General features: G+C 36.9%; 2 protein-coding genes across 3 annotated transcripts; one reads left to right on the forward strand and one right to left on the reverse strand.

The window, feature by feature from the left end:
* Positions 1-3,404, reverse strand: fbp1b (fructose-1,6-bisphosphatase 1b). The gene is made up of 8 exons (XM_038304945.1): positions 3,172-3,404; positions 2,633-2,795; positions 2,457-2,549; positions 1,089-1,229; positions 840-977; positions 634-753; positions 332-521; positions 1-223 (listed from the first exon to the last, which is right to left on the reverse strand). Exons 1-7 carry the CDS (start codon positions 3,339-3,341, stop codon positions 333-335), a joined length of 1,014 nt encoding a protein of 337 aa, XP_038160873.1. The 5' UTR covers positions 3,342-3,404; the 3' UTR covers positions 1-223; position 332.
* Positions 3,405-8,435: 5,031 nt separating this feature from the next.
* Positions 8,436-21,018, forward strand: LOC119796439 (KN motif and ankyrin repeat domain-containing protein 1-like). 2 transcript variants are annotated; one of them, XM_038304997.1, is made up of 11 exons: positions 8,436-8,543; positions 9,281-11,755; positions 13,568-13,699; positions 15,799-15,907; positions 16,255-16,410; positions 16,505-16,592; positions 16,700-16,919; positions 18,117-18,259; positions 18,607-18,807; positions 19,015-19,104; positions 19,195-21,018. In XM_038304997.1, exons 1-11 carry the CDS (start codon positions 8,507-8,509, stop codon positions 19,258-19,260), a joined length of 3,717 nt encoding a protein of 1,238 aa, XP_038160925.1. In that variant the 5' UTR covers positions 8,436-8,506; the 3' UTR covers positions 19,261-21,018. The 2 variants fall into 2 exon arrangements, with proteins under 2 accessions (XP_038160925.1, XP_038160926.1); XM_038304998.1 differs by lacking the exon at positions 8,436-8,543 and adding an exon at positions 8,920-9,073.
* Positions 21,019-23,731: the final 2,713 nt, after the last annotated feature.

Consider the following 23,731-nt stretch of genomic DNA (forward strand, 5'->3'; position numbering starts at 1 on the left):
TGAGCACCATTTCATTCATATTTTATTTAAAAAATACTGGGTATTTAGCTGAGAACAGCACAAGGCAACAGTGGTTTAAGGAGAGTACATAACTAGATTGGAGGTTCTGATGACTTTATCAGTGCAGCACAGAATTTTTAAGATAAAACAGATGTCCTGATGAATAAACTTTGGATCGCGGCTGTTTTGACAGTTTTGTATGTTTCCAAACTTCAGATTTAACCTGGAAAAGACAAGAGAGGGAAAGTGAAAAGAAGTAGAAGCAATATTCACTGGATTTTGTTGATGTCTGCTCCATGGTAATATGGGTATTTGTAAAGGAAAGACCTGCCTCATTTGTTATGCTTCTTGTAGATGGAAATGTACTCTTGAACATCGTCAGGGGATCCCAAAACTACAGGGACTCTCTGATGGATATTGGTGGGCTGGATGTCCAAAATGTTCTGTGACCCAGTAGTGGCCTTGCCTCCTGCCTGCTCCATGATGAAAGCCATGGGGTTGCATTCATACAGCAGCCTCAACTAAAAAAAAAAGAAACAAGATTCATGGTTTTGCTGGGATCCTTCATCAGTTTAACTCCAATTATCTGAAGAAGAGCAATTAAATTTTCTTTCACAAGCACTTTACTCTCACCTTGCCCTTCGGACTCTTGACATTAGCGGGATATAAGAAGATCCCTCCATACACCAGCGTCCGATGAACGTCTGCCACCATTGAACCGATATATCTGCTGCCATATGGTGCAGAACCATCCTGAATATAAGATTTATAGAGTCCTAAATTAACTTTGCATATAAATATGAAACATTAGTGCTGAATTACAGTACTGCTGTTCTTACCTCTGGATGCTTCTTCTTATGAAGGTATTCTGTCACATCTGGATAGAAATGCTGTGCATATCCTTCGTTCAAACTGTAAATTTTACCCTTCTTCTTGATCTTCACATCTCGATCCACCAGAATGAACTCACCAATTGCCTAAAGAACAATTTACAAACACAAAATAAAACTTTACATTGGTATAATAACATTTTATGCATACTGGGAGAAGAGAATGAACAGCAATCTCAGTAAAATCTTAAGTCTTACAGGGTCGAGCATAAAGCCATTCACTCCCTGACGGGTGGAGATGACCATCATGGTGGCGCTGCCGTACAGGGCGTAACCAGCCGCTACGATGTTTCTGCCGGACTGTAAAGCATCCTGCTCACAAGGCTCCCCTTCTGTTGTCTGTGGACAATAAAGAGAGTTGTTAGGAAATGATATGGAGGTGTTGGAGAAACCAACATGATAAGACTCTGTAGCTTAAAAACACAACTCAAGGTTTTGCTTCATTTTTTAAACACCTTTCAGAAGCTCAGTGTATGTGGAGACACTCAATTTTACAAAAAGACAAAATTAAGGTAAATTCCTTTTGTAAATATTGCATTTAATCATGCTTCAGTTACCCCTAATTCCAGGGAGTTATATTGAGCCCAAACTCATAAAATCCAAACAAATAGCGATGCACTTATTTACAGTCTGTGCATTCCAACATGTATTATAAACTTCAAAAAGAAAACATACAAATAAGCAAGCTGGAAAAAATGGTTCCCCTGGGATAATAAAATTACCATCATAGGGTGAATACCTGTTACTGACTGCACAGGTACAGCAGCTGGAAAAAGCTGAAAATCAGCATAAATGATAATTTCTTTCTGAATTATTGAATTAGAGAACAATGTAATGTGTACAATAGGTTAAAAGACAGATCATCCTTTCCAATAATAGGTTTTAACTTAACCAATCCTTTTTATTTACACATGGTTTTAGTTTTCTATATATTCAAATCTGACAATTATTACATGTATTTGTATTCCCCCTCTTATGTATCTTGGACATCATCTGCATGTTTCTATGGATTTTATTAAGTAGTTTTCCAGTAAAAGTGCCAGAATCTAAATGTATTCCCCAGGTTTTTTTTTTCAGTTTTACAAAATATAACTTAATGAATTCAATAAACAATCTATAATTAATAAAATATTTTTTGAATTGAGTTGAAATTAATTATCCCTCCACCCCCCTAATGTTGGACTATTAGGTAAAACACTGATAAACCTAAATAATGTTTGAGTTTGTAGATAAAATGTGAAAAAGTTCCAGGATGAAGAGCATATTGAGGGTCTTTAGTTGTTTTTCTTTTGTTTTTGTTTTTTTTGTTTTTTTGTTGTGTTTTTTGTTTTTTGCTGTCAAGGAAAATAATTTTTAAAGCATTAACTGAACTTCTCTGTATTTACTCTGCTTCAACAGTAGGGGGAGCCACAACACCAATAAAACAGCCTATGGAGAAGTAAAAGTTTCTGTAGGCTTAGATTTGCATGTTTTAAATGTCTTTTTAAATGTCCATAGCTGCATCTTTCGGTCAACAGTAATTAGATCAGATCAATTATGTGCTTGAAATGGACATGAGAGACTGACCTTTCTGTAGATGGCAAAAATTGTCCCAATGGAGACAAGACAGTCAATGTTGGAAGAACCATCCAGTGGATCGAAGCAGACAATGTATTTCCCCTTAATAGATAAAAACTGTTATTCTTTGAACTGTATAGAGAATGCTTTTACAACCATCTATAAAAACATAACTGCAGGCATACTCTCTTATCTGGCTCCACTATAATGGCTTTCTCATCTTCCTCTGAGACCAGGACACAGGAGGTGAAGGAGGACTTGATCATGTTGATCACCAGGTCATTGGACAGGATGTCCAGCTTCTTCACCTGGTCTCCAGTCACATTAGTGCTTCCAGCGATCCCATATCTTCACAGGGAGAAAAGAGAAAAATTTAAGAGGAAAAGCTAAACCTTTAAGTCAATACCTCAACACATTTTAATGTAATGTGAGTCTGAAAATACAGTTTAAACAAATTTCCTACATTCTCATCCTCTGCACTCTGGGGTTGTGAAGAGCATATTTAGCAATAACCTTTGGCCAGGCCCAAGTTCAAACTGTAAACTGATTTACATGCTTTTCATATTATGTCTCTAATTTTCTTTTCTTGGTTTAGACATGCATTTCTGCTGACTAAAATTGAGCAATCAGACAGATAGCTGCAATTTAAAATCACAAACATGTAGGAGTTTTTGAGAAATGCATGCACAATTTGCAAAAGTATTGAATATTGAATTCTACTCACAGATTAGCAATCCCAGCCTTTCTGACTGCAGAAGATATTGCTTTGACGGCGGTGCAGATGGAATTAAGCAGGGTTGTCAGTTCTCCTGTGCCTTGGGCCTTCCTCCCTTCTTCAAGAACAAACCTGGTGAGGGTCACCACATTGGTATCGAAAGCTCCTTTATCCGACATTCTGCTGGCTGCCTGGCTGGGACTGCGACCAAATGCTGAAACTGGCTGAGGTAAGAGTGTATCCAACATTAAAAGTGGACTCTAGAACAGATAGGAGATGATGAGGGGGGGCGTGCAGCTCTTCCAGCCAATCACAAGTGGCATGTCTAACAGGTAGGGAGTTGATTTCATCAACTCTGTGACTGGGCCTTTGAGAGAGTAAAGTTCAAAGATAGTGAACATTTTAAGTGTTAAAGGGGAAATAACCTCAGTCTGATTAGTTTTTTTTTTTTAACCTCTTACACCCTAAGGGGGTATAAAAAAATTTCTGCCTGACAAAAACACACAAAAGTAAATCACTTATAGCCTCACAGCTATTAGATTTAAGAAGAAACTTTTGGTACATCTGTAAAGGTAAGATGTCATAGAATGGTTTTCTGGTGTCAGCACCATTGTAGCTTTGACCCTGCCTGAAATATTAGGGACAAAATACAAAATATTTTGCATTTTTTGAACCTCGCCAAAATTTTCTTTGAAATAAACATTGCAAAACACTACCAAAATATTATTTATAGCACAAAAAAGTAGTACAGACTTTTAAATCTAAATGTTGTGTAAAAATATACCAAATTTGGTATCAATCAGATGAATCATATTTATTTTAGAATGGTATTAGTGAGAAATTTCTTAGGCGGAGGGGCCATTTTGGCACATTTATCCATAAATGTCACCAAACTGTGCCAAATGTGTTTTTTACATCAATACTGGGGGTTTGTTAAAATTACGAGGTCACGTAGCAGCTGGACTCACCGGTGGGTCCGTAGGGTTCTAGGGGTTAAAGCTTCAAGTTTTTTTTCTAAAGCTAAACTCTCATAGTTTCAAATCCGTTTTAAGTTCTTCACTTTTCTAACTTAAACTTTAAGATACTTTGTTAACTCAACAGAGATGTTGGCAATTCATACGAGAAGTTGTGAAGGTATTTTTGGATGGGAACTGAAACAAATATTCGGACATTGTTGTTTTTTCTCCAAATTGTGTACAGTAAAGTTGCTTGTCAAGTCCTTATCCCAAATAGTGTAAAGTCCAAACCTCAACATTCACTGCTCTTGTACACTACATGTAATTCAAACGCTGTCTCTGCTATCTCTTAGTAATGCTGGTGTATTTTAATGCATCATTCTCGTCTTACTGCACCATCTATTTGTAATGCAAATATAAAGCAAGGACACAAGACTTAAATAAATATGACGTCATTTATGCTTTACCCCTAAACATAAAAAGCTTGGGGATCTGTCTCACAGCAAAAACCTCTAACTGAACTTTGACCTTTACACAATGTCCCTTGAAACACATGAGGTAATGAATGACTTATTATTAGGATTAGGACAACATTTATTTAAGGGGTTTCAAAAAAGCAAACAAGCATCTACATATGACTTTGTGAAAGGCTTAACAATCACAAAAGGTGTTTCAACAAATCAAAAAGATATAAAAAGAAAATACAAACGGAAAAACATTACTGCAATGGAAAAATTTCCATGCTTGTATTTCCAAAGAACTTCCACACGATGTTGCTGTTTATTTTCTGCCCTTTATGGAAGAATGAATGTTTCTGGATATTTGGAAGGGATTGTTTTTTGTCCACCTTTTAGAAAAAGAATAATTTATATAGAAAAACACAAGTCACATTCCATTTGTTAACTGCATACAGAATGGCTTTTATACCTTTCAAGTTTGGTGATAATCTGCTTACAGATCATGGGAAAATAACATGTAAGCATAGAATAATAGATCATTTAAATAAATACACATTTTTAATGTTGTAAGCTTAATGAAAATTGGGCCCTAGAGGTTATTTTTATCAAAATGCTTTTTTAATCAGCTCAAAGATCTTAATCGGAACCCATTTACAATTTATTATATATGATAAAGTAACCAGACTATGAACACGAGGAGATATATGATTTAATCTTATTTTCCAGATTGGTAGCGTCTTACCCTATTGTGATATGCAATTCAACTGTGTCTTGACACAAGGAAGCCACAAAGAAGATCCATGCTTTGTAATCATAGATGAGAACAGAACTGATTAATATTTTACTGCGACCACTGCTCATTACCTCCCAGCCAGCGTCAGCTGTCTTGCAGTGAAGGACTTCTACCTTTGTTAGGAAACTTTGATAATGTTCGGTTTGGTAGGCAAACACATAAGGGGGGAGAAACTGTGCCAATGAAGGGGTTGCTTTAGCACATTTGAGTGCTGTTTGACTTTTCCAAGTGTTCATTTACAAACTTTCATTTATTGGTCTACTGTACATCAACTCAATGAAACACAAGCTGCCATGTTTTATGGTCTTGCTGCTGTGCAGGCCAGTGACTCATTACGTTAAAAGTTTTAAAACCTCAAAACTCCTTTGAGAACTCAAACGGTTGTCCCTCTATGGTTTAAAAGTGGGATATTTGTAATAAAATAACACTGCAAATTCAAAAGCCAAACAAAATATCAATAAAGTTATCAGTTCAAAGTAGCCACAAAACATCAGATTTACACATCCATGTTCAATAACCATCCAGCAACATCACTGGTAATGAATGTGGTCACAATATATATAATTCTTATCCTATCATTTATTTAAAAGGGAAAAAGTTAATAATGTATAATAATGGAGTAAAGGTTTCAGCCAACACGTACCTCTCAGATATAGGTAAGGCCAAAATTTTTTATAGCTTAATCATATTAAGAGTTAAAATGACACTGTGAATCTAAAATATATGTCTATATTGATAATACATTACATATTCATGAAACGGATACTTTTGAAATATATTTTTCCCTTTTTAAAGTAAATGGAAAAAGCTGTGCCATTATTAGAGCCTTCTTACAATTGCTGACAATCTAGATTACTAGTCCAAGTCTTGGAAGGCCTTCTTGCCATCACCCTAACTTTAATTATCTCCAAAAATTTTGTACCAGGACATTTAAAATGGAAAGCAGGTAACTAATTCTACCAAAGGTATTCTAACCCAACTAATCACCAATTTGAAAACTCTGTTGCATTAATTTGTTTGACAAATGTAAATAACACAGATACATCTGCTAATGTCTACATAGATGCTTTTAAACGGTAGCTTTCATAAAACCCGGTGTACCTTGATAGTGGTAGTCAAGCAATGTCTGTTTAGCTTGTTGTTACAACATATTGAAGAATACCAACCTGCTTTCACAACTTTATTGTTGCATAAATTTTATAAACATAAAGGAAACATTTCTTGCTGAGTGTTCACCATATCGCCATGGCAACATGATACACATGATCTACTCCATTACCTATAGGTTCTTCTCATCTGGTCTCATGCTACTGTGCCCCATCTTTTTAAAGTCTAAATACATGCTAATTACCAGTATTATGCTAAAATAGGGTTTCAAAATGTTTTTTATATTTAAAACCTCAAAAGTTTTCCAAGATACTCTTTCAGTCATTCAAAGAACATTTATTCAAATTAAAGTGTTACTTTCTGAGAAAGTTCAAATTCTGGCTGATATGTAATACAGGTTAACCCCAACTGGATCAAAAACAGGATTTTCATGGTGTATATACAAACCTTTTTTTTGTTTTGTTTTAAACAAATTACTTCATTGTTCCTCTGATTTACTTCAAAACCAAAATATTATCAGCAGAGGAAAGTATGCTGCTGAATAAGATGACTTGGGTTTCTACTAAAGGTTATGATTACAAAAGCAATAAAAACATGAAAGCAATGAAAACAAGGCAAGTTATGGAAAAAGAAAAACAGTGAAAACAAATTTCAAAACAAGAGCATCCAACTTTATACATTCTGTTAAGCCTGTTTTATCTTTTTTGGGGTTTGCATCTGTTAGCCCATCATTCTGAGTTTTCTTGCCTAGACAAAAAGCTAAAGTAGGGGAGTAGCAGCCTTGTGGTTAGGACATTGCGCTTGGAATCCAGAGGTTCTGAGTTCGAGCCCAAATCCCACAGACTGCCAATCTGGATCCCTGAGCAAAGACCCTTAACCACACACTGCTCCCCACGTGCTGCACATTGGCAGCCCACTTCTCCCCAAGGGGATGGATTAAATGCAGAGAGTGCATTTCATTGCTCTGTACTTGTGACAGTGTAATGACAAAAAAAAAAAAAAAGCTGAAGCTAAAGCTACAGCACACAGAGGTTGCCCCACTGTAATACCATCCAACACAGCAACACATAAAGGAAGGGTAATCTACAGGGGTTGGCAGCACATTGTCATATCAAGGCAGCAAATGTATTATTCTTTTAAACTTTATTTTTGTCAGACATCACTGGCTGGAGGCAGAACATGCACTAAAAACAAGATCACATTTATTTAAAGATCTTATTAACTAACAGAGTAAACCAAGTATTTAGATAATGCAATATACTGTAGCCTGTTGATATTATTTTAAAATAGGGCATTTCCAGATAGAAAAAGAGTGAATCCAGACTGTGAATAGAGAGCTGACAAGGCAGATTTAAAAACCAGATGGCAGACAGAGACTCAGACTTGCATGTAAGAAAAAAGAGAACTGAAGGGAATAGAAACCTAGCTGCCAGGAAGAAGTGTAGATGTTGATCCTGTGTGCTTTTGCCGTTTGGATTATCCTCGTTTTACTCGCTGATAATTTCTTGCAAAAGTTTTCAATTTCAAATCATTGTTTTCATTAAGACATAATCTATCATAAATAACACTGTTTTCTTGTTTTCCAATTCATTTTTTAGCAGGAGTTTAACACAGTCTGCATGACGTCATACTATTTTATTTCTAGTAAGGTTACAGCATATTTTGAGCTCTGATTAATTCTAATTAATGGAAATGAAATTTAAAGACAAAGTCTTCTTAAGTCGTTAAGGGGTGAAAACAGAAGCTGCTTATGGATGAGAATTTGATATGGCATGGTATAGCGGTTATGCCAGGAGTCTTAGGCTACTCCTCAAAGCAGTTTTGCAGAATTGGCTATCATGTGGCCTGGACAGGTATAGCATTTCCTCTATCCAAGCATTGTACAGTGAGCTGTTATCGAACCCGTCTTTGGAGAGAGAAAGTGAACATAGCAGCAAGGCAGTGAGAGGGAGGACTAATAACTGTGATTAGTAAAGAATTCTTTCTTGTACAGTACAGGCAGAGTTTGATTTTGGATATAAACGGACAGGATGGCTCAGTACAGTTACATCCTAAGAAATGTGGCAGGTAACTATTGATTTTATATCAAATGCTGCAGTGTCAGTTTGTCATTATGCTGAATGATTTGTAAGCGTTCTGTGTCTTAGATTAGTTCTGTTGTTATATAATAGATTGTAATTCCAAACTAAGTGTAACTTGACATTATATGGTTTGCACCAGAATATGCACATTAAATATGAATGCAGGGAATTGCAAGTGAATAGTTTTACCTGGTTGCTCTACTTTTTGTTTACTTGCTGTCTAAAATGATTGGGGAATGTCTGCGGTAAAAAAAAACTGCCAAGAAAGAGAATGGTTGGGCATTTAGAGGGAGAGTTTTACTGTAATTATAGAGTGGATTTAGTCTATGCAGAGAGACGTACCATTTTGGAAAGGAATGGCTGCTCAAAACAGCTCTTGTGTGAGTGGAAAGTCCTCCTCTGTTCCTCCTCCTCTGGTGGGATAGGCTAACAGATATAATGGTCAAAAGTAGTATAAGGTAGAAGAAGCCTTTTGACTTCCATAGAAAAGTGCATGGTGGATCATTTTAGATTAAGGTAAGTAGAAGAAAATTCTAATATATATTTATACATTTATTACTAGTTATATGTAGCTTCACTCTGAATTTTAAGGCTGAATTTTGAATGGATACATTTTAATTTACCTGTTTTTCTTGTGTTTTCTTCTGTGATCGATTGATTGGTTGATTTATTGTTTTGAAAATAATATCAATGAAAAGTAAAATTCTATTCTTGACTCAACAGGTCAAATCACTGAGGAGTGTGTTCCCAAATATCAAGAGACTGAATCCAATCATCAATTGGACTTGGGTGGTATCCAAAACGGCATAACCATTAAGCGACTAAGCCTAAAGAGGAGGCCCAGAGTGGCTCTCAGTGATGTGGAAAAAACGCAGATTTGTGTTTCAAGTGGCCATTCTGAGCCTGTGTCGTTACCAGGCAGCGATGATGCAAGATTGTTGGGCATGTCATCTACAACTAAAGGTAGACCTCCCCTACCTCCATCACATAGTTCCTTCATGGATGACAGACGTTCAAAGAGTGAAGGTCCAGGCAACTCTCAAAGGAAAATAGAATCAAAACCTCAACCGGCTGAGAGAAACGCTGCTCCACAACGACCAGCCACGGTGAGAGAGCAGTCAGTCATGGAGACCCATGAACACAAAATTCAGTCTCCACCTCAACCACTTCCTCGTCGTCGACTAGCCAGCTTTGGAGGAGTAAGCCCCGCTGGTTCCAAGTCACCCTTCACTGGCCTGGGTGCATATAACCAGAACAACAATGGAAACAAGCCTGCTGATGAATTGAATGCTCACCTTGTCCCATCCCTTGGAAGTAGAGGCAGCACAGGGTGCCTGAAGTTGAGTCCACAAAGTTCTGGAAGAAGTACTCCCGTTGCAAGTCTTGGGTCTATGCACCTTCAGCATGTCCGTGACCAGATGGTGGTAGCTCTAAAAAAGCTAAAGGAGTTGGAAGAGCAGGTGAAAATCATTCCTGTCCTTCAAGTCAAAATCTCAGTCCTTCAGGAAGAAAAGAGGCAGTTGCTCTCTCAGCTAAGTGACAGCAAGAGTATAAATGACGTGACTTGGAAAACATCATACGGGGAAGAAGGGTTTGACTTTGAAAATAAACAGCACAATGAAGCAGAACTCAAAGACTCCAAAGAAAGTTATCACACTGACCTGAGAGAATTCAGGCACCTCACTGAAGAGATGCAAGCATTAGAAAGAACTGTCAAAGGTAGCAGTCTGCTTTCATGGCAGGAACAAGGCTGTAGTAATAGTAGAGTGTTACAAGAAAAGTCTACTGACATTCAAACTGATATCAATATGAAAAACATTTTCTTTAAAATCTCAAAAGAAAACAAATCTGTGCACAGAGAGCAGGTAGAGAGCAGATCTGTTGCAACAGAAGTAACTGAAGTCAGTCTTGGAATTCACAAAAAAGATGAAGCAGAAGTTGATGCTCTTCAACTACTCAATTCTGCCTTGAAGGAGAAGATTTCCCAATTAGAAACTGAGTTGAAAGAGTCCGCTCTTCAGATAGAACTAACCCGTCTGAGACTAGAACTTCAAGCAGCAGGAGCCAGGAACCGAGTTGACAAGGCTTGCTTCGCTAAGCCCCACTCTGTTAGTGTAGGCACAACAACAAGACCATGTACTAAAAATCAGGGAGTTGGAAATCATGTAGAGCTTCAAGATGCAAGCACATGGGATGCAACAGAAGTTAAAGCTGTGGGGGTATGTTGCAGGCCTGATACGAAGGATGTTTGTACAGGCCTAGATGTGTCAATGAACCACTGGGAGCTTAGGGAGAAAAAGGAGACCAGTGAAAAAGCTGTTGGGATTCAAGTTTTCACAAGGACAGTCGGAGTTGGGACGGAGGTGGAACTATCTGATGCTGAAAGTAACACAGAGTCTCCTATTGAGAATCTAGCATTTGAGAATGAAAAGGTAAAATATGAGAAATATGCTGATGCCTTTCCAATTCTCAAGGCAAAGAAAAACATTTCCAGAGGTATTAACACAGATTCACTAAGAGGAGTTGACCTGGGAATAACGGCATCACCTCAAATGGCTTCACAGCATACCAACACGTTGTGCAGTTCAGTTTCTCGTTTCACCAACACCAGGCAGACCTTTAGCATTGACTCTGGCACCAACACACTACTCAGCAAACAAGACAAGCACACCAATACCACTCACACATTCACTAGATGTGTATCTGTTGGCGGTGGGGTTGGAGGGATCATTTGCACAACAGAAACTCGTACCGTTGGCGTTAATACCACAATTTCAGAGTTTTATTCAAAACGACCACCAGAAAGGATTAACAAGGCAACCCGAGACTGTGGTGTTGGATTAACAAATATTAATGAGAATTTCCTTGTGGGGCTGAAAACACGCAACATGGCTTCAGGACCATCTCATCTTCCTGATCCCATCAAAACAAGGACTATAGGAGTAGGTGAAGGTCGAATACAGGACTTTTCTGTTCCATCATGCATACCTAAAACAAAGTTCCAGCATTCCTCACAGTTTCAGTGGGACCATGACTTTAACCATTACATAAAGAAGATGCACAGGCTTTTAAAGGAACATGGAGACCTTTTCACAGGGGATTGCAGTGACCACTACACTACGTCCAAACCAATCAGCAATGTTAAAAGCATGACCGAAGGAAGAGCAGCTATACATCATTTAACATCTCAAACAACAGGTAAGACAAGATTTCTTCAAATCTGTTGTTTATAGTGTGTCAACTTTTGCCTCTCTGACGTTTTACAAGTTTGTTTATCTGTTTTTTGCTATAATTAGGCTGGTGCCCATTCAAGGGAATCTAAGTTTTAACAGCTTCCTTTATACTTCTACTGGTACAACCCTTCTAAGTGTACACACTTTTTGAGATGTAGAACTTTTGTTATATTTTCAGCCAACTCTCAGCTTTTTATGTTTCCAACTCAAGCTCGTAAACATTATCAAATCATATCCATTTATATTTACAACTGTCCTCCAACTATCTTCAGGTGACCCAAGGAGTAGTTCTGGACTCAGGCCATTTAAAAGCTTTAATTGTCCTCTGGTAATCTAACTTCATTATGTTTGTTACCACCATGTTTAACAACAGTGCTCTTTATGGCATTGCATGGTGCCATTTCTTTGATAAACATCTTTCAGAATTGTGGCTCTAAAGCTCCAGTTTGGTTCCACAGCAAATCCACTCACCAGTTTTTATGGAAGATTTTATTGGCTGATGTGTTTTCTTTGAAAAACAATGCAGCTATCTTCCTAGTGTAGTTCTTATCTAGACATATTGAGAACACACAAGATTGTAGAGCAAGATCACCTGCAGTCTCTGCCAAACAAGTACAGGTGGCAATGTGGGAAAAAGAGAACTGAACTTATGGAACTTAGGAAAAGTATTCCTTAACCCCGCACTACTACCCCTCTTCGCCATTGTTGCTACAAATGCAGATTTGTAAAATTTTTCCAGACAATAGAAGCTATGCTGAGTTTGCAGTCAAAGCTCTGCAAGTTACACTGCAAGTTTCACTCTCTTTTTATTTTTGCATCTACCCCAAAACATCTGCAAACAAAATGGCTCCCTCTTGACAGCATAAACTACAACAGTTATTTATTTCATGCTTCCTCTACCAAAGTAGATGGCACTGTATGGTCACTGTTCTTTTGTGCATGCAGGTCCATTTGACGCTGCAAACAGCTTGCACTAGAGTCAGACATAAGCAACATAAAAAAACTGAATTAAGCATTGTGTCCAGGGTGGACTTAGTCTAGGAGAACATGGGCCTTCCTAGAGAAGTGAGCTAATAGCTTTAAAACTTAAAGGCCTCCCATATAAGTCTTTGTTTTTCTAACTATTAGGAACTGTCTTCACAGCACTATTGTGTAGATAATGTATACTCAAACACTGGGGAACTCTTTTGTATTCCTCGTTTGATTGTAGAACTATATTATGATCTTTAGTAACTTAAGCAAACTTCAATGTAAGTAAAATCATACCAGGTCAGCTTATCTTTATCTAGGTGGAATAGATTTACTGTAATCCATCTCATTGGTATTTTATAACATGTTTACTTGCATTTTTTGCATTTTCTTTTTAAAATTGTTTCCGTTGACTACATGGTCCAGCTTCTATGTTTTATCCCTATCATTGAATTTGACTTTGAAGTACAAGTTCAAGAAGAGTATTATAAAGATGCATAGCCAGGATATTGCCTTCATTCACATTTTACAACCCACCCCCCATATAACATATTTATTTACAGTAGCATTTACTTAAATAATGTGAATTAAATAAAGCATTTTATTTGAAAAAGGTTTCACATCTTATACCCTTCTGACTTAATTTCTTAGGCTAGAATACATTTTTAAAACCTGGATTTTTAACAGAGATTTGTATACTTCTACGAACCACTCTAAATGTTCTGTCAAATCAAATACTTTTTTATCAGTCATTTCATGTTGATTCTAATCCAAAATGTCCCTCTTATATTCTCTGCTGCACACACAGACTTGCATTCCCCATCTCAGCCTCTTGGTGTCTCTAAAGAACATCCAGAAATCTTCCAACAAGATACTCATGAATCAGAAGTAAAGAAAATGATAAAGATCTTAGAGCAACAAGCAACCTCAACACTACAAGGTAAGAGGAGTTTTGTGTGAGTATCCTGCACTGTTTGACCTAGGTTTAACTTCTTTATAAATTATGTTGGTGTTTACTGTGAAAGGGTCAAGCTTAAAGTTTTTCCTTGGTGCAGAAAAAAACTGGTTTAAATCAGCGGATGTGGTTGCATTTGGTTTGGCATGTGGGATGCACTTGCAATGCTTGGAATGATATTTGGTTTTGGAAGTCATATTGTCCCACATAGCAGTTTGTGGCTTTGGATCTAAAATTAAAAGGGTTTGTAGGAGGAACTGGTGTCTGAGAGTGCTCTCTCATTTCAAATGAGCTTCCTCAAATGGAGAATTTCCAATCAATGATATGACATTAAAATAGTTTACATTTGTGTGCAGTGGATTTGTTATTATGGGGTTTTAACAACTCTAAATTAAACAATGATAATTGCTGTGATGCCTGTAAGGTTGTGGTCTAAAGAGTTTAGTTTTTCTTTATGGTTCTTAAACATCTTTTTTTAGACCTTAACACCACCTGCAAAATGTGGATCTCTAGCAGGACTAAATTAACACTTCAAATCAGAAGATATCATGCACAAAGGAATAGGAAGTTTTAGTTGATAGAGGTTCAAAGTTGTCACAAACTCTGAAAGAAAAAACTAAAAAATCTATTTGCTTTTACTTACTTTGCATGCAATACTTTTCGGAATTTTATTTGTCTAAAAATAGTGAAACCCATGCATCAAATTTCTTTAATTCTTTATATGTCTGTTTCATACTTATGTATAACACAGATTTCCATAAATTTAGAGGTTTTAACAAAACATAATGCTGATGATGAAATAATACAGTATTAATGCAATATTTGACTATGAACCCCTGACCTGAGTTCCATGTTTTTTTTTTTGTTTGTTTGTTTCTCTGTTTTAAACCACCCGTCTTGAAAGAGTAAATATGTAAGATGTGCTTTGGAGCATGATCTTTTCCCACCTGCTAAATAAATTGAGGTGTTCAGTCACAATTTGGTGGCTTAGTGGATAGGTGGCGTCAGTCAGTGTATGCAGCTTAAAGATATCGTGGAGGATTTTCCTGAATTTTTCACAAGAACCACCCTCTTCATTAAAAAAAAAATGCACCTGCACAACACTGCAAAAACAATCCAGAAATAAGTAAAAAATGGCTTAAATTAAGTATATTTAGCCTTAATTTGAGCAGGTAAATAAGATGATTTGCCAATGGAATGAGTATTTTCACTCTTAAAATAAGATAGTTAGATAATATTTACTTGAAATAAGACGATAAAATAGTTTTTTCTTATTTTAAAAGGAAATTGTCTTGTTCCATTGGCAAAGTGTCTTACTTACCTCCTCAAATCAAGAAAAAACACACTTATTTTAAGAAAAAATAACTTATTGAGATTTATATTTTTTGCAGTGAACCCTGTACCTGCTTCCGAGAGGGAACGCCTATTCAACTTGTGCAAGAGCGTGCATAAGCTCATTTCTCCTCATTTTCCTAGCAGTGACGTGAAATAGATTTCACTGCAGTCTACGCCAATCGCATGAAAGAATCTCCAAAAAACAATCTGGTCTTGTTTCTCTTTTCTGAGGCCTGTCTTTTCTTCTCACACACTTCATAGACATTTTTCTCTTAAGATCCTCTGCTATTTTCAAAGAACCACGGTGAGAAATGCCAGCTTCAATTATTGTCTGAAACCGTCGCTCACCACACATAGACACCTGAAAGTGTCCATGTGCAGAAACATATCACCAGAATGAATGACAATTAGAAGAACCACTTATTTTAATGATCCGTCTGGAAAAAGAACATCCTCCTCTTTGCCTTTAAGGAGCTGAGTCATATTTGACAAATAACATTTTCTAGATATTCTGCTCCAAGAGACACCAAACTGAAATGCTTTAATGTTGATCTTTCACTCTAGTTGCTTTTTTCATCAGATCTTCCATAAAACTTATAAAGCTTATGGCTGTTTCTTTTTTGCTAGACTCCAATGGGGGAGTTTAGAAATAAGGTTTCAAATATGATAAACTCCTTTTGATTGTGGGCATTTGACCTTTATTTATGCAGTGAAATCCTAAGAGACGAGGCCTGTTTTCTTACTCCCAGACAGGTCAGCTAACCCCTGTAAGCCATGGTCGATAATCAAGAAACAGGGTTCTGACCAGTGCCATGGTAGCAACCGGAAAAGCATGAAATTCATGAAGGTGACTGCAGGGTAAGTCTTGAATAAACAGCATGGTTTTACAGTTGGATTATAGAATAGAATAGAATAGAATAGAATAGAATAGAATAGAATAGAATAGAATAGAATAGAATAGAATAGAAAAACTTTATTGTCTACCATACACAATGGTGGCAGAAATTTGCCTTTGGCTTGCTTAAACACAACAATGTAATAAAATGTATTAGAATACAATAATGAAAGAGCTCATTGCAAAGACTTTCAAGGGAAAGGAAGCAGAACAGACCAACTGACATTTACAAATTGCTCAACTCCTTGATGCCAGAGGGCAGAAAAGAATTTCTGTATACGTGTATCGTGATAGATATCTTAATTGATAGATTGGAACCAACATCCAATTACAAGCATGAAGAAGGAGAAGGAAGGGAATGTGAAACTTTTAAGATTTTTCCCCAAGATGGATGGCAGGCAAAAAAAGAAAAAGACGGCCCCAACAAAGGATCCAAAGGGAGTTTGAAATTATCTAGACAGCACAGGTAATGTAGAAATACAAAAGCCTTTATGATTTTGTTTTTATATGTCTGAAGATTTCTTCTAAGGTCTGTTCAAAACACATTGTCTTATTTTTAGATTCAATTTAAGTGAAAGGATGTTTTCTGCGTGCCAAGCTTTGAAGATGCACCTGAGAGAGGACCCGGCTCTGTCCAGCAGGGAACTGGTATGTTTATTGGCAGCTGTTAGCTATCTGAATGTCTTCAATGTTCTCAAATGTATTTTTAACTGCACCTCTCTACATCCATCAAGTCTTTTATCCTCTTTTTGCAGCATGATTGTCTATGCACACTTCAGCAAGAGTGGTTCTCTGTGTCCAGCCACAAGTTAGCTGCTCCTGACACAGTAGGGGAGTACTTATCTGCTTTCCAGATGATTTCCCCCTCAGTGTTGCAACACATTGTCAACATGGCTGATGGTAATGGAAATACAGCCCTACACTACAGTGTTTCCCACTCCAACTTTGGTGTTGTCAAGAAACTGCTTGATGCAGGTACATAAAGGCTTTAAAATGTATTCTATGGTTTTAGGATAGCTCAGCAGAATTAAGCACAATGTAGTGTTGAACATAAAGCTGTTAGAAGCCACAAATATTTTAAACAACGGTGGTGCTTCACCTATAAACAACACAAGGAAAAATATGTAGCTGCAAGAGCTGCATTATTATTTAGATCAAAACATTTTAGTTTGTTTTAATGCCCCAAGGTCCAGACCTTAATCTGAATAACAACATGTGATAAAACATAAATAATGATTTTCTTCAATTACTCTGACTGAGCTTAAAGCTGTTCTGCAAAGTGGACTACACAGCAAATTCAGTCTGTAAGTATTTGAAGGAGACATTTCCCAGAAGACTTGCAGGTTTAATTGAGTTGAAATGTGGTTAATTTATGTCCTACTTCAGAATTTCATGCTTCATCCGCTTCACATTTGTGCATAACTTTGTGTTAGCCATGAACTTCATAATGAATAAACTAAAGCCTGAAGTTGTTTTTATAAAATATTATAAAAACTTTCAATTTATTGATTAGAATTGTCTATCTATGTCAGATTGCACAACCACAGATTTCTTAACTCTTAGGTAGAGGGATTTACTGTGTCGCACATTATGCATGATTGAGTTTTTTACTGATTGACTGAAGAGGTCAAAGGTCATACAACTAAAGGCCAGGTAATTCAGGGTTTCTTTGATAAAAGTGTAAGCAGCAGACAAACTCATAAATTCACTGCTACAAGTCTGAAAAGCTAGTGGAGCAAAAGTGATTTGAGGCAAGAGAGTTTGGGAGATAAATATATTATGAACTAATAGTTCTCAATGTCACATTAAACTGTTATTGATGTTCCTGAGCATGCATATTAACTGGGCTTCTTAAAATGAATAGTAGTGAAATACCAACTGTCCATCTGTGTCCTACGGTATAGTACTTCATATAATCAGCTCATCTATCTCAGAAGGCTGCATTATTTAGATCTTTGTTGTTGTGTAGATAAAGTTTTGCTTTTGTGAGAGCATGCAGTAAAAGCGAGGTTCTATTGGTTCAAGTTGCAAACAGTTATAATTTAATTAGCGGTTCTAAAATATAGTTTGCTTACTTTTATATAGGTTTGAGACATGATGCAGTCATCTAATTGTTGCATTTATTTTTTGGTGTTTTCCTGTTTTTTTATCTTTTAAATATCCTTGCCACAGAGGTGTGCAACATTAATCAGCAGAACATGGCAGGTTACACTCCCATTATGCTGGCTGCGCTGGCAGCAGTGGAAAATCCCAAGGATATGAGGGTGGTGGAGCAGCTCTTCTCTAAAGGAGACGTCAACGCCAAGGCTATCCAGGTCAGCTCAGGCTTCTACCACATTCACCTCTTTGGAAGGAGTCAATTAAAATATAGCATGTCAAATAAGTTTCTGATCATTTCTATTTGCAAACACAACATTTAGAAATAGCAAATTTGAAAAAAAAAAAAAAAAACAGGTTATTTCTTTTTCAGTAAGTTCTTTTTGCTGCTTAATCATGTCCAGTGAATTTTGCAGATCCATATAAATGCAAATTGATGCAACTCTTAAAAACCACTAAGCTAGTACTGATAAATAAAAGCAGACGTTCAAACTTCCTTCCATAAACCCCTAAATATAACTGTGATGCAAACAGCTTTTTCTGAGTTTGACCCCTCTCCCTGCAGGCTGGTCAGACTGCTCTAATGCTAGCTGTGAGCCATGGCAGGATGGATATGGTCCAGGCTCTCCTGGCACAGGGGGCAGAAGTCAATATCCAGGACGATGAGGGCTCCACAGCGCTGATGTGTGCCAGTGAGCATGGCCATGCCGATATTGTCAAACTGCTGCTGGCACAGCCCGACTGTGATGCCACCCTCACTGACAGCGTGAGTCATTTCCTCTAACAGCTCCTCTCAGCATGTTGGCTCCAAGCTGAGAGAAAGAGGTTCCCCCGCCTTGTGTCAAAAATCCTGTTAGAAAGTATTAAACGTGACAAAGTTCCCATTCAATATGTCTACTGGCCAAAGTGTTGGCACTTTTTAAATATCTGTTGTTCAAAGCATTGTAACTGAAGCTGTTTAATGTGCAAACAGGACAACAGCTCAGCTCTGTCCATTGCGTTAGAGGCTGGTCACAACGACATTGCTGTCCTTCTTTATGCCCATGCCAACTTCTCCACGGGGGTAAGTTTCGATTTTACCGCCAGTACACATATAAATATGTGCCCATATTCTTCCTAATATATCTTTGCTTGTGTTTGATTGTGTTTACAGGGAGCAGCTCGACTCAGTGGCAGATTTCCCTCTTCCTCAGGAGGTAGTCGCCTCTTTGAAACCTAAATAGACTCTTCATAGATCTCATTTAAAGCCCCAGCAAACAGCGAATGAAGGGTCTCAGTCTGACCTTTCATCTACTGACTTTCTTTTAGCTGCAGTTCTGTGTGCACAGCTACATTTCACACCAGCATGGCAGAGGAGTTAAGAAGTAGTTTCATGACAGTAGATACAGACTTAATCTATACTGCTTCATATTTGTACTGTTGTAAATAATAACTTTAATATATGAGCCTTTTCAATGGATGATATATGACAAAGTTATTTATATGTAATCTTTGCAGGTTAAATGTGTTTGTTTGCTACCCTAAACTAAATTTAGCATATTTTCTTATAGTGTTGTATGTTATTTTATACATTATACCAGATTCAAATGATTAAAAGCTTTTATTTTTGTTCAGCATCTTTTTTTGTTTTTATTTTATTGTATGAAAAATAATTTGAAAACAATTGTTTACTTTGCTCTGTATTTTCTTTCAAGCACGTTTTTGCTTGAAAACCACACTAATAGGGATTACCGTAACTTTCTTTTGCTAATTCTAATTACCTATTATTTATTTCTGCAGCTTACTAAAGGCTTTCAAGATGTGTTTGCTTTATTTATGTAGGACACTTCCTTGCAAATTTATTTTTTGGAACCTTGTTTGATAGACCAGGGAAAAAGATAAAATAAAATTTCCCACTATATTTAAAGCTCAGTCTAATTAAATTTTTAAATCTTGCCAAAATTTCTCAGTGTAATTTAGGCTTTAAAAAGACCATTCTAACAACTGACTTTACCAAAACTATTCCACTGTAACTCTGGCTGTATATAAAGGTTTTAGTTTTCTTATTGACTCTGACCAGCTTCAATGCCCTTGTTTAAGAAACTGATCCCAACACCACGATGCCGCCACATATATTCCCTGAGGGATACATATTGTTAGTTTTCAATCCAGAAGCATTTTTAGTAGTCTTCATTGTATTTAATCAGAATTATTTCGTACACATTTTCCATATCCTCTATGTAGGCTGAAAGCCAAATTCATGCATTAATATTTGGTAGAAATAGTAATCGCAATGGAGCCTTCAAAGGTCTGCCTAAAAAGTGGATGAAACTGCTGCAGCTGATTCAAAACGCAGCTGCCTGCATCCTCACTGAAACTATGAAAGTGGAACACTCGAGCTGTGTTCTAAAATCCTTCCAATCGCTCCCCTTATCTCAGAGAAAATACTTTAAAATACTTATCTTAAGCTATAAATTACTAAAAGTGTACCAACCGCAGAGACCTCTCAGGTCTTCTGGCTGAAATTCACTCTGCATAGCCTGAACCCGAACCAAGCATAGAGTAGTAGCTACTAGTTCTCATGCTCCACTAATCTGGGATAAACTCTCAGAAAACTGTTTAAGTGCTGAAACCACAATTTGCTTTAATTCAAAATAAAAAAAAGCCTCTTTTTAGAGCAGCCTTTGAGTGTGCTATCTAAAGATAAGTTTAAGTTTGTAGTCAAACTTTCTTTAGTCTTTTTATTACTTATGTTTTTATGATAATATGATTTTATTTATTTTATTATCTAATAAATTACCTTTATGCCACTACAATATTCTTTCAGTTTTTTCCCCAAATGTTCCTTTTTTTATGTACAGCTCTTTGAATTATCTCGCTACTGAAATGTGCAATATAAATAAACTTACTTTCCCCTGCATCAATCTATAACTGGTGTTTCCTACAAGTATTTTTTACAATGGCTGTCTTTATGCAGCTCTTTTCAATAAATGCTAGATTTTTGGAAAGCCCTCCTGATGGTTCCTTTGTTGTCAAATGCTTCCAGCTGAGCGATGGATCCCCGCAGATCCCCTAGAGTTACCAAAGGCTTCTTCAAATATTCTATGATTAATGATTTTCGTATGCAAAGTGTTCATTGAGGTAGGTTGCCTTGTTCTGGTACATTTTACAGCTGTGCTTTACTGTTAAACCTTGGTTTAGATTAACCTTTACCTGTTTTTAGCCCTGCAATATTATCTATGGGCTTCCTGTTTTTTTTGGTCTTCATGGTGCTCTTTGTTCACTTTGGTTCTCCTTAGACCAGTGTTTCCCAACCTTTTTTGACTTATGTGCCCCTTTGTGAATTTTGTCTTACCATGAGTACCCTCTCAAAAGTATTGAAGATCGCCCAAAAGTGGAACGTTCAATAACTGATTATAAAACAAAAAATATTTTACCAAATCTTTTAACCTGATCATTTCTTTCTTAGGCATTTAATTCTTTCCATCTTAAATAAAAAAAATATACATATAAATATCTTACCTGGGAGTTAGCAAGGAATAAAAATAAAAATAAAATAAAATCATATTATCAACCTGTATTTATTAAAACTGAACGTCCTCTGAGTAACTTCCTTATAATCACAATTAAATTTGATAAATTCAGCAACAAATCACAACAAAAATTATAGTCAGACTGAGCTCAGTGTGAAAAGCAGCTGATACCAGGCTCTTCTCTACATCCAGTCTGTTCCTCTGCATCATTTTGGTGAATTCAGACATATTAGAAAAAGTTACGTTTTGGTTGATAAAACCTTGTTTAATTTTTCAATTGGGTCCTCACAAAGCAAAACAGATCCCAGCCCTATTTTTTTTTATTACCTAAGAAATATATTTTCATTTATCCCTTGCATTGCACTCGCAGACCACTAGGGGTAAACCTACCCTCGGTTGGTAATCACTACCTTAGACAAATACTGACTTCAAATCACCAACTGTATTTACTAATTCGGAGAATTGCAAAGTAAATAAGCTGCACTGAATGTTATTGCAGTATAAAAAAAGGGGTGAAGGAGGATATAACTGTATCCCACACTTTTTATTGCAACAAATGTACTTCATTTGTGCTCTGTATTGGTACCAAACATCTTCCATCAAGCTTTATCCCAGCTGGGGCCTGCGAGGGGTGTGTTAGACCGCCTATAAAAACTCAAGATCTTCCTTTCTCCGCTCTCATAAATCCCTGGTGCCGCCACTGGTTAAGGCAGTAAGTACATTGTGCAGCAAGCAAGTTGTGTAGAGTTTAATAAGAAACCAAACATGATATGGACCTAAGAGGTTTGAGGGCTGGAACAGGGAACAGGTGAGTTAATAACTAAAGAGGACATAATTTATATATATATTTTTAACAGCGATAGGCACCAGCACTCCTGGTACTAAACAATCCTGATAAAATACATTTAATTTTGTCATAGCAAATAGTTGCAAATAATATAAATAATATGCTTGCGAGTAAAAAGGCAATGAATGCTTCGACAAAGCATGGTAAATACCAACTGTTCATATTAAACACAGACTGTGAGACCCTTCAGCAAAAGATCCAAATTTTAAGTTCCCAACATTTTCAACAGTTATCATCCCAGAAACAATGTTCACTTTGCTCCCACCTCCCAATCTCTTGCTAAGCCTTTCTTTCCTGACCGTCCTACTTAAGAGTTTTAACAGACAGTTTTGAAAGGCTGATATAACACTGTGTTTTAAATTTTAAAGCCTCCTCAGAGAGCAGCTCTGATTTACTGATTTAATCGATGCCTTTGTGACCTGGAACTGCAAATCCGATTAAAATATTCTAGTCACTATGTCTGGTTGCATGGCGCTAGGTTAAAAGTGAATTTTACATTTCAGCGACTCATACATCATTCATGATTTTTTTTTTTTTTTTTTATGAACAAGCTGTACTCCTGAGTTCTTTGTATTTTAATGAGTTTCCCCCATTAGATGCAGCAGTGGTTATACGCTGTGAACGTTATACTCTCTAAGCATATGACCTCTAGGAATGATCTTAATAAAGCATATATGACCAGTCACTTCTGTCCAGTGATTTTAAAGGTGCTGCTTGGGTGTAAAAACATCCTTAAAAAGTGAGAATGTGAAATCATGCCAGCATGTCAGTGTCTGCCCTCCCTTTTCCCTTTTCCCTGAGAGATGGTGGGAGCTGCCGCCTGACTCATTTCCCGGCAACAGCAGTAAAATACAATGATACACAAGGTCCAATAACAAAATTTGCAGTTACCATGGCAACAGCAGTTTTGAGCAAGTAGTACTTGAGCATTAATCTGAAATGATATGCCTCGTTCGCCGAGGTCAGCCCGTCTGAGAAGAGACTTTCATTTTTAGTTGAAGCAGCTTCACATACAGTACTGTTTAAAGAAAGCTGCTCTGCTTATTTAAAAAAAAAAATATTGGAAGTCATGATAAGGTGACATGGAGGTGAAAAAAAGGACCATAGTTTCATCCTAGTTATGCAAATTGATATCTTTGTATACTTGGAGGTAGACATGGGATCCATGAAGATTTGTGCAGATGTGTGAACTGGATCTATATACAGTGAGGAAAATAAGTATTTGAACACCCTGCTATTTTGCAAGTTCATACTCCTGCAATGTGGGCAAAACTGGTGCAAACTACAGGAAACGTTTGACTTGTGTAATTGCAAAGAAAAGCTACTGTACA

This window comes from Cyprinodon tularosa, unplaced genomic scaffold, assembly GCF_016077235.1.
Source record: "Cyprinodon tularosa strain WSP-4 unplaced genomic scaffold, ASM1607723v1 ctg55, whole genome shotgun sequence".
NCBI lineage: Eukaryota > Metazoa > Chordata > Actinopteri > Cyprinodontiformes > Cyprinodontidae > Cyprinodon > Cyprinodon tularosa.